General features: G+C 38.0%; 1 protein-coding gene across 9 annotated transcripts; it reads right to left on the bottom strand.

The window, feature by feature from the left end:
- Positions 1-369: 369 nt before the first annotated feature.
- Positions 370-11,044, bottom strand: LOC141395418 (glycerophosphocholine phosphodiesterase GPCPD1). 9 transcript variants are annotated; one of them, XM_073971237.1, is made up of 6 exons: positions 10,740-11,044; positions 10,198-10,376; positions 9,681-10,013; positions 7,950-9,550; positions 1,185-1,331; positions 370-1,118 (listed from the first exon to the last, which is right to left on the bottom strand). In XM_073971237.1, the coding sequence occupies exons 3-6, from the start codon at positions 9,913-9,915 to the stop codon at positions 981-983; spliced, it is 2,121 nt and encodes a 706-aa protein (XP_073827338.1). In that variant the 5' UTR covers positions 9,916-10,013; positions 10,198-10,376; positions 10,740-11,044; the 3' UTR covers positions 370-980. The 9 variants fall into 9 exon arrangements, with proteins under 9 accessions (XP_073827338.1, XP_073827337.1, XP_073827341.1 ...); XM_073971236.1 differs by having other exon boundaries at positions 10,605-11,033; XM_073971240.1 differs by having other exon boundaries at positions 9,681-9,972; positions 10,605-11,016.
- Positions 11,045-11,854: the final 810 nt, after the last annotated feature.

The raw sequence follows: 11,854 nt of genomic DNA, 5'->3' as shown, positions 1-11,854 counted from the left end.
TTAGTCGTTTACAAGAAGTTACTGGACTTTTACAAATTTGTACAAATTATTGAGTAAACGAACACACCTAATGTTTGTAGTTAACCTATTAATGGTTTAACTAAATTACCTTTAAAACCAAAAATCATTGTTTTGCTAAAAAAAATCGAAACAATTGTTAGACATTGGCGTAGTAAGTTCTGTCATTTGGAGAATCACTTCCATGAATGTAGACTACTATTTTGCTCTAAGTAAAACAATTTACGAATTGCAAATTTCTCTAAAACTTTTAGGCTTTTTTATCTATTTGAATAGCATCTTTGACATAGAACATTTTGCTGGGTTTCTTTATCTACGCCAATGCCTTTTCGCACTTGTTTACATAGTCAATTTTGGTTTGCGAAAAAAACAATAAACATATTTATTTGTTGTGTTGTTGTTGATAGTAAAATTTCAGGCTAAAGAAATACACAATCAAAACAAGTACATATCCGATAAGAAAAGTATTCTCTATAAAATATTCAAAAAACAACTATTGTATAATAAAAAAATGAGAGGAGGAAGATATCAAAAGTTGAGAGTGTAAAAATATATATGTGTGTAATTGTTTATGTTAAAAAAAAGAATACATTATGCGATTTCATACAATTGAAGAGCTTCATTTATAATAAGGAATTATTTTGTATATATTCATGTTCTAATTCGTGTGGCTTATCATGGTCTCACAATAATTTTCTGCTTCCCAAAAACCATAAGACAACGCCTTTGTTAAGAAATAGAATAGTGTTTCATTTACATAGGCTTTTCTTTGGTATTGGGGAAAAAGTCCTTCAATTGTCAAATGGAGTGTATATGGTGTGTAAATTATCATTGTTGTTTAATATTTAAAAAAATCTTCTAGGAAATATTGTAATTAACTATTATTATCAACTACAAAACTGATTACTTCTGCTATAATTATCATAGTAAACAAATAAAAACAGCAATATCCATTATGGAAATTAATTTGGTGATGATGAGGACGACGACGAAGATGATGATGGCGATGATGCTGTATGCCATACTTTGCCCATTTCCAAAGCTTGCAATTTTAAGAGTTCATTTTGACTTTCCTTGGCCTGCAGTAGGAAAACACTTTGCTGTAATAAAAATAAAAGAACATTTATTAAGGAAATGCTTGTTGAGTTAAAGAGATTACTTCATACCTTTATCTCTTTAGAAGTTAGCACATCCATCTTGTCATAGATAATTGCATGTAAACCCAAATCTTTTAATAATTTTATGGTGTTTTTGCAATTATTATCATCACCCCAACAGAATACAATCAAGCCACGTTCCTTTGCTAGATTCACCTGAAATGGAATAATAACAAAATATAATAATTATTGATGAGTGTATAATGGAAATGTTTTGAACGAGCTAAAACTGGTTATATTTTGTTTTGTTATCTCAATGACAATAAAACGTTTTAATAGCTTCAATGAATATGTTATGGACAATAGAAGTAATTTACACAATGGGAATTACAAAATCATTCAATATTAATATTGAACGACCGTCATTACCATTTAGATTGCAATAGGCTTGGCAATATAAGTTCATACCTTTTTTAATTAGGCAATTTGTCTCTAATCTCAAAGATTTACATTTCGAAGCTAATACAGTAGAACCTCGATAATTCGTAATCCAAGCGACCGGCAATTTTATACGGATTATCGAGTATTTCGAATTAACGAGGTTAAAATGCGAAGGAAATGGCTTCAATGGAGCGACAGTTTATACGAATTATCGAGATTTTCGATTTATCGAGGTACGCGATTCTAATGTATGTACCACACGCTATTAAAATTGATTAAAGTCCAATAGAATTTTGCGAAGAGGGGAACTAATGGAATTCTCCTTTTGATAGTTAGTTGTCTTGTCAGACATCCAATTAAGTCGGCCACCGTAGGATTTTTTAGAGCTTTTGCGTCATAAGGACAGGAAGCACAGCTTACCCACGAAATAAATGATATCGTTGTAATTAGTAATCACATGGACTACCTTCGATGAAAATTTCAAGACAATCCTGGAACAGCCCTTAAACTACACTTAAGCGGAAATATTGAACTTTTACGAGGGAGGTACCCAAAGGTGTTGTACGATGTTTGTAAGAAATTTTATGAAGTGCACAATATCGGCCAAATCGCCATATACTCATTAGTTGGTATTGTTTTTGTTGTAAAAACATAGTCAAAACATATATGGCGAAAAACAAAAATGTTTTACAATCGATGAATCCGAGTTTCACCCATTCAGAATTCGCGGAATGTTAGCATATTCTATATAGTATGATAAACATTCTTTAAAATGATGTGTTTTAGGAGGGATCCCATAATATCGACCATTAAAATTAATTTACGTGGAAGCTGTGTTGGCATCAATGTAGAAAAATAGGTAAAAATGGGTTGAAGCCAACAAGTTTTTTTATGCTCCATTCCGATTTCTGGCTTAACCTTACATTTTATAGACATATGCCCAAAGAAAGACTCAAAGAATACTTCATGGGCAATATGATACTGGTGTATCATTTTTCGATATATCCACTACATCCACCTAAAATTGATGCTGATATTTTGAAGCCGGAATTTCGGGGTTTTTTGAATTTTTTTAATAATCCGGACGCGCAACAAGATAGTATTCCAAACTCATAATAGGATTATAAAACTCCTGATTTTACGTCGTTTGTGGCTTATCTCATTAGTGTGCTCCTTACAGCATCCTAGTAATTGGAGTCTAAAATCCAATATTTGATGTGTGATTTTTTTTAAAAAACCTATTTTTAGCGTTTAAAATTTACAAGTGTCATTCAATTTCCTTTGTACCCCGCGTGAATTTAGTTTTTTTACTCGACGGATCTAATGAGCCCATCCGCGATCGAATCCATCCACTAAAACCTCGGATATAGATACCCTGAAAATAGGAAAATCAGCAAAAATTTATTTTGACAAATCCGCGTACCAAACCGCGATTTTCTTTAAATTTTTTTACGTAAATGGAATCCTTTATACGCGATTACAATATTTGCGAAAACGCTTGTCATAAATTACAGAGATTCGCGAGTAATATAGGATTTTTACCAAAAATAGAAAGTGGAGGCACATCCGCGGTTCTTGAAGAATCTGATTGAAATATGTGTAGATAAACATATTTTTGATAGGTGCTACTGAAACCGGATGCGCATCAAAATCGTATGCAAATTGCGCGATTTTTACCCACTTTAATGTTTTTTGCATTGTGTGATGCAACTGGCGGCACACTTTGACCGCAGAGTGAAACATCGAAGTATGCATAAATATTGAAAGAGATTGATTCGCTGTATCCAAAAACGGATGCGCATCAACTGATTTTAACTTATTCGCGAATAATAGGCTTTTTAATTTACACATTTTTTGAATGATTGTAATTTCAATATTACTCTTAATTTCCTATCCTTATAAGTTATCACAGTAAGCAAATAAGCTTTCACGATGGTAAACCATATTTCTTGATGAAGTTTTAGCAGTACACATTAATTATTGTATGGGATTTTAGCGAAATAGTTGGAGAACTCCCAAATATTTTTTTTAATTTTTCGAATCAAACCAAAAAATATATTTGCAACAATATTTTTCAACAATAAGTTTTTCTCTTTTGTTGTTGCTATAATATGCAATTTATGTAACCAATCTCTATAAATTTGGTATCATATTTTTATACGCATTGTCTAGATTCCGCATATATTTTTTAATTTATTTTTAAGTGTTTGTACGGACTATGGGACAGGATAATTTGGATTTTCTTAAAATTTTTTGTACTATTTGTTGATTTTCCGCGAAAATAATAATAGATTTAATAACAATTTAAACATCTACGAATAGATATGGAATGCTGTTAACGATTTATGCATAAATTTTCTCATAACTACAAATAAGATATTTTTAAATATTTTTTCTTTATATGAGAATAAAAACCGCCATAACTTTTGCGCGCATCGCCCAATTTTGTGAACGCGAACAGATTTGAAACCAGAATTTTTTTCTTAACCTCTATGCCAAAAATTGTAGATGTGCTCGCAAAAAAAATTTTTAATTTTTTTCAAATGGAATTGCAAAGGATTTTTGTTTTTCGCCATATACTTCTGCGTTCGTTTTCTGCTTAAGCTACTTCAGGTCATATCTCCAGGTCTGGCTGCATCAATAGATGGTAACCACAAATCTTCTGGAGTTAGTTGTATAGGTTTGGCACTACAGTTGAAAAGGTGCGAAAAAAACTTTTGATTTCGGGTCAATCCGGTACGAAAGAACCCGTTGCCGTGGGATTGAGAGCTAGGTGTACGTCGTGTGTGGGTGGTATCGCATGCTGGTTGCACGGTGAAATCAATCCTTGCCGTATAGGAATTGATGTGGTTTCACAATTCCGATGGTAATTGACTCCAAACTTACCAGGTTTGTTAGCTAACGTTCTTCAATTCCGAAATATTGGTGATGTACTCCCAGCAACGCATTCTCAGCATGGTTGATTATAGCTGTTCAAACATGTTAGTTAGGCATGCTAATCTAGGGGTTCTCTCTTGTATCATTCGATCTCTTTCTTACGGTAACACCCATGCAAGTACTGCAACGAGAGGATGTCACTGTGTCCTCATGTAGATGATCCATTAATCAGGAGGAATGCCTTCAAGTGCGTGCACACTGGCGCCACAGCTTACCATAGACCGACCTAGCACGCTATATGTGGTCAACAAGGTTCCTTTGTCTGCACCCCAAGTGCTGCCAGTTTGTCGCAGGTAGCTAAGGCATGCGCGCACGACGTGAACGTGGTATCGGATGCAGCCCCTGGAATTTTATTGCAGTTTGTGGTCAGAATTCTGCCACTATCGACCAGGACTTTCTGCCTAGTGCTCATCTCAGCAGTCCATGTGATGAACAGAAGGTTGGCCGTAGATATAGTGGCGGATATTTGCCTATTCCACGCGTGGAAAATGGTGGTAAGACCAACCTAATAGGAGTTCAGTCTTTCCCAAATGTCATCAGATCGTTCAATCATCCGCATACCTTACGGTCTCAATGTCGTCTGGAGGGGTCGGAATAATGGAAAGGTAGAGGTTAAACAGTTCCGGAGATTTCACTCCACCTTGGGGAATTCCCTGTTTCACTTTACGGGGCTTAAACTTCTTGTTCCTGAATTCCATGTACAACTGGCGTCCACGCATATAATTGATTATCCATCGTTTTCGACTTGACCGGAGGATAGTCTGATCCATGTCCTCAAACAGTGTGGTGTCCTTAACAGTATCAAAGGCTTTCGATAAGTCCAGCGCCATCGTCACTGTTCTGTTACACGGCTTTCTCTGGTTGAGTCCTCGACAAATATGTGAGGAGATGGCGTCCAACGCTGTTGCCGTGCTGTGCTAGTTACGGAATCCATGCTGATGATCGGCAACTGCATAGCTATTTCTGACGCTGGGGAGGACTAAAAGCTCAAGGGTCTTTGCTACGGTAGACAAAGGCGAAATCGGCCTGTACGGTTCACCTTTGCTGGCATCCTTGCCAGGCTTCACTAGAGGGACCACCCTGCCCATTTTCTAGATGAGGGTGGCTAGCGAAAAGTTGAAAACTTTAATGAGGTACTCCACTTCCGGTGTACATCCAGCTATTTCAGCATTACCATGATGATTCCATAAGGGTCCAACCCATTCCTGATGACATTCGTATCATCAACCATTGTAAGTTGTGTGGTTCATTCTCGACAGGAAGAGATCTAATGCGACGTAGTACTATTCTGTTCCACCTGTCACTCCCGGGGTGCTCGACAAACTGTCCTGAAATAATAGGCGCCCCTCTTCACATCAGTCAGCGTAATGTCGTCGTTTCTTCTTCTTCCCAGTGTTCGGAATTGACTTAATCGTTGCCCATAATTCACTTATTCCGACTCCAATGTTGTAACCAACCCTATAACTTCCAGAGTCAGCTTCCTGACACTGGGGTCACTGGGTTGGAACGACGAAGCTCAGCACGTTCATTTGCTATCCCGTCACATCTGTCGTGATGTTTGGTCTCACTTCGGGTATTCGACGAGCGAGCGGTTGCAGCAGTGATGATGTCTCGGAACGGGTTTTCTGCTAACCGAACATCAGAAAAGTTGGGCAGATCTCTGACACAGTGATTAGTGAACTCTCTGAAACTTGGCCAATTAGCCTTCTTATGATTGACGAAAGTACGGCGTTCAGAGGTGATGAAATCGAGCGGCCTGCTGACGGAGGCAATTATGAAAGATCGTCCGATCCAAGAGAAATTACAGGTTTCCAGGTGACGTAATTTTTCAGACCAGGTGACACGATGGTTGTCTGGCCAACTGTAACAGTCTACGCTAATTCTGGTAGGGACGTCCTCATTGATCATTTAAAACGTAGAACCATCAATCTGCTCAGCCAGCACTACATCTTTTTCAGATGTAATTCGAATCATTTTAATTGTAATTCGTAACATTTCATTTGTAATTCGAATTATTCCATTTGTAATTCGAATTATTCCATTTGTAATTCGAATTATTCCATTTGAAATTTGAAGTAACCCATTTGTAATACGAATTATTCTACTTGTATTTCGAATTTGAATTATTCCATATGTAATTCGAATTATTCCATTTGTAATTCGAATTATTCTGTTTGAAATTTGAATTAAGTCATTTGTAATTCGAATTATTGTACTTGTATTTTGAATTATTCCATTTGAAATAAGAATAATTCCATTTGTAATTCCAATTATTCCATTTGTAATTCGAATTATTTCATTTGTAGTTCGAATTATTCCATTTGTAATTCATGATGAGCATTAAAGACATTGCAACTAAATTGCAAAAAGTATGCATTTTCAGGGATTGGATCAACAACGGCTGGTGTTGGGGGGACTGCAAGGAAGTCGCGTATCCTAATGACGACGACGTCACTGAGGTCTGTGTTCACGCAGCATGTAACAACATATCCCCTGTCGTAGTCCCTTGCATGAACGAGTCGATAACAACCCTTGAGATGCACCCACTCCCACATCTATTGCATCTCACCGAAGTTTGAGTGTGGTGGAAGCGGATGGTCCGAACCAAAAGAATCCCGAGCATGCATTCCAGGATACGCTGCTCCCAACACAGAGAAACGATACAAATACATATATGTGTACACTGAGGTGACAGCTGCTGGCCGGAACACAGTTGTTGTGTGGTTCCGGGTCAATACGGTATCGAAGATGTTGACGGGCGGAATGTACACATGATGATGATCGCCTGATTACAATGATCCAAAGCTATTAAAATTTCCGCACGCCATAGTCCTTTCTGGAAATGAATCTAATTTTGGGAGTCATTTCTTCCGATAGTTATCGTGGCTACTAGTCATTTAAATTTGTCACCGTAGGATTTATTAGAGATTATGGGCTATTCTGTCAGGAAGATGGATTTGAACACGAAAAACATTATCACTGTAAACAGGACCACAAGGAGTACCTTCTGAAAACGTTTTAAAACTATGCTGGAACAGCCCTTAAACTACAATTAAGCAAAAAATTTAACTTTACGACGAAGATACCCTGAGATGTGGTTTGAAACCTTCTTGGAAGAAAAAAATTCGCGTTGCGCTCCTGTTATTATCTACAGTAAACCCGTGATAATCTTATTTCCGTAACAGGTACACATTAACGCCAACGACATTCCTAAATCTAACTTATACGGGATGCGACTAAAGGCCTCGGTATATAAACGGCTGGCATCTTTGCTTAAGTTATTCCTGGTAAAAGACTAAAAGGCAAATTTGGCTCGGCCGTTCTTTACACCTTTTTATGCCTACGTGTCGGGGGCTTAACAGTTATTCAAATATTTTTGAAAACATTTTGCCCCAGATCATGTTATATTAATCAAAATAAATCGTGTAAAAAAATAAATTTACAAAAATAACTCACCTGAGATGGATCTCTGAGTAAATCCTCGGTATGTGCCACAATACCCAACAGTTCCATAGCCAGTGAATTAAAAACAGCCGTCTCGATACGATTGCCACGTGGATCCAGATATTTCTGATATTTTTCCGTCACACCAATGGTCAAAAACATAACAGGATAACGATTTTGCTTGAAGCGCAACATGGTACATATGTCTGGATCAAAGCATGAGAAGACAACACGTCTCTTGCCAGCTTTTCTAAACACCACATCCAATATACAATCCACATAAAGATTGCGATCAATAATGTGCTCAAATTCCTCTTCCATGGTACCATCAACTAGACGCTGAGACCACTTAACTTCAATGTTGAAACCCACATGTGGATCAATGGCGTCTAGGACATCGGCCAAAGATGGGAATGGTTGATGTTCTTGTAAATCTTCATCTTGAAATGAACGCGACGAACGTGATTTACCCTCAGTGGTATGATATACCTTGAGATTTTTCAATTGTTGGAGCGTTAGCTCACGCACTGGTAAGGCAAGAAAATCATGTTCATTCACATCACATTTGGACTTTAGCGATACATAAATCATAAAGTCATGATAGACAACAGGCACTAAATCTTTACTCAATTGAACGTCAAACTCCACCATATCGGCTCCCTGGGATGCAGCATTTTTCAACGAGGTAATGGTGTTTTCTCTGATTGAAATGTCATTGGTTTTGAAAGAGGTGCCAGAGCCGCGATGACCCACATCCAAGCCGGACCATTTCTTGTTCCAATAACGTGTATACGAAACCGACATGTCCAAATTGAGAGATGGTGTGGGTTTTATAAGAAGATAACCCAATTGCATCATACCCATGGGGCGATGTTTTGAGGCACATGTTATGGGCACTTCCAAGCGACCCTCTGACATTTTAAACAGATTGGGTAGAACATAGTGATAACCCAAATGATGTGGTGGTTCGCCATCTTCTGCCTTCGAACTGTAGGTGTACAAATCAATTAAATAGGCGGTGTTTTCAAAATCGCCAATAGTCAAGTGGAATATGACTAAATCATCGGGACCGCATCTTGCACCAAATTGGGGCTGCGGCTTGATAACACTGTCATCCGCCGACAGAGTAACAACCTCAGAAAAGGAAAATGCTAGACCGCAATCACCACCATTCTCACGTGTATCATGCGTATCGTTGGATAGGGAGTCTTCCAATGGTGCAATAGAACCCGCCAGCAGGTTATTATCTGCCCCACCACAACCGCCTCCGATTGGTATACGCAAATTCATGGGTGTCACCTTTACATACATGAGCCTCTTCTTCATGCGTTGCTTCCATGAGAATGGTGCATTGAAGATTTTAAATTGGACAATGGTTTCCGTTGATAACCAACCACGATCCACCTTGGTATTATTATTAACAACACCAAAAATATCGTCATCGAGTCGGCGAGGTCCTTCTTCATCCGCTGCTATTTGTCGTAGTGCCAATGAAGTTTCCCAACGGCGTACCAAAAGTTGTTCAGTGGTCGGATCCACAGCACATACAAAGTAGCGATAGGCAATTGTGCGATCCTTTGGCAGGGAGATATCCACACTCCATACATTCGAATCTGGAGAAGAGGTTACGAAAATGTGTGTTGTTCTTGTGTGTTTTTGCATGTATGCAATCCTCTATTTTGACCATATGTTTTTTTTTCTGGTCAAATTACATAAAAAGAGACATGGTCATTGCCTACATACCCTCGTCATCCTTGCTCATTAAAACACCTCCACTGAGCTGCCAATTTCCCAATGAATCACAGTTGCCCACAACAGCTAACTTTTCACCGGCAGCCATGTCATCATTCATAAGGACCTGGAAATGCCACATACGCTCAGCCTGACTATTGGTAGGGCGTACAGGTGGAGGCGCCAGCATGGCGTCACAGGCTTCCGATTCATCATCCACAAAGTTCCACTGGTTATCCTTGGCCATTTTCGTTGTTCTCTTGTTCTTACTGTTGTCCTCGTTGTCAAAGTATTGGATTGCTGTCTATAAAAAAGTACAGTTGCAAACAAAAAGGGAAATCTCGCCTAAAGAAAGATCACCCAATGCCACCAGATAGCAAAAAGGGGGGTAAGCGGTAGCATTGAATAAAGAGAACTTAATTAGAAATAAGCAAACAAAACAAGCCAGCAGTAGCGAGAGAGACACGTACTTGTATACGTATTTCTACACACCACATAACTTACAGTACACATAGGAATTTATACATACCTCTAACAAAAAATATGGGACTCCCTCCTATTTCACTTTCCGCTAATTTTGTCCGACTTTGTCAATGTTTACTTTTTGACTATCGATTACTTTGTCGCTTGTAGTTTATCTTGCTTCCCAAAATGACGACAATGCAGGTTATATATTCCCAATTGAAGCTTAATTGAATTCTCCTTCGTCTTTATTAAAGACAAAAACAAAGAATTAATAGAATAAATTATAAAGCAGCTTGTCTGTCTGAACTTTCGAACAATAATAAATGGTTAAGTATGCTGAACCTTTGTTGGCTTTCTTTATAAACAAAAAATGAAAGGTCAATGTATTGTTGTTGCTGATGTTTCTGGGAACTGTCCGGGAATGAATTTTGCAAATTCTGGATGGATGGCACTCTTTTGTCTAGTTTTTACTTGTAGTAATTGCAGAATTGCAGACAAGACCGAGGTGGATTGGTGTCTATGTATTGCTGTTGCTGTTGTTGATGTACTTGTCGTGCCTCAGCAAACATGCTAAATTTTTTTAACTATAATATTTGAAGGTTATACATTTTTTGTTTCTTGTTTAGTTTGGCGACGATTTTTACTCGTGTTCCTTGAAAAATGAAACTTCCGTGTACTTGCAGGCAGCAGACAGGCATATAGTATTTTCCTTCTGTGTGTGTGGTGATGAAATTAGGGTGATCACACCACTAACCCAAAAAAAAATCTAATAAATTAGATCTGTCCGTACGCCTTGTTTTTTAACTTAAACTAAATTCACGCGACGTCAATCGTAAACAAAATGCCGAGTGCCGAGAATAAAAAAACACAAATGACATGTGGTGATTCTTAAATGATAACGTATTGCAAATGACTCATATGACCAGCGTTGTCAGTATTGGGGATTTTTCCCCGAAATCGGGAATTTTTTTTCTAAAATGGGGAAAAATAATTCGACTAGGGGAATTGCGGAATATTTGGGGAAATCTGAAAAATATTTGGGGATTTTTGGGGAATTTTTTTAAAGTAATTATTTCAGAATGTCTGAACTTTTTTAATAACATGCGTCATATACAAGGTGGCGCAAAAGTAATCCTCCTATCAGAAAATGCTATAATTTTTGCGATTGGCCCCTAATGTCAGTTCTGTTTTGACATTTGTGTAGTAAACACATGCGAAATACACGTTATGGGTACTTTACACGGTATGTTTTTTACATGACAAAGTGACAACTCATATGTAAAAAACATATCGTGTAAAGTACCCATTAATAAACAATGTTACGCTACACTGCTCCAGAACGCGGAATATTGGTGACTATTTATTTGACCAACAATCGGTCGGTGACTTTGGCACAACGTGAATTTCGTCGCAGACGTTTAGCAGCTCGCTTCGAAGAGACTGCCACAACACGAGATGCAGCCAGGCATGGCAGATCCCGGAGTATCCGTTCTGCAGAGAATATTGCTGCTGTAGCCGAGGATGTCACGGAAGCGCTGTCGACATAGTCCAGACGACGTGTCACGCAAATGGGTATCAGTTGACGGTCTTTACAGCGAATTTTGGTACAATATTTAAAGATATTTCCGTACAAAGTCCAGACGGTGCATCAGCTGTTAAATGCTGACCGCCAATCGCATATATTCATATTCCCGACATGATGTAAAAAAAATTAAAAGACC

Source organism: Musca autumnalis, unplaced genomic scaffold (genome assembly GCF_047663935.1).
Source record: "Musca autumnalis isolate F117 unplaced genomic scaffold, ASM4766393v1 scaffold_2, whole genome shotgun sequence".
Classification (NCBI taxonomy): domain Eukaryota; kingdom Metazoa; phylum Arthropoda; class Insecta; order Diptera; family Muscidae; genus Musca; species Musca autumnalis.
This window is presented reverse-complemented; position numbering and strand designations above follow the sequence as displayed.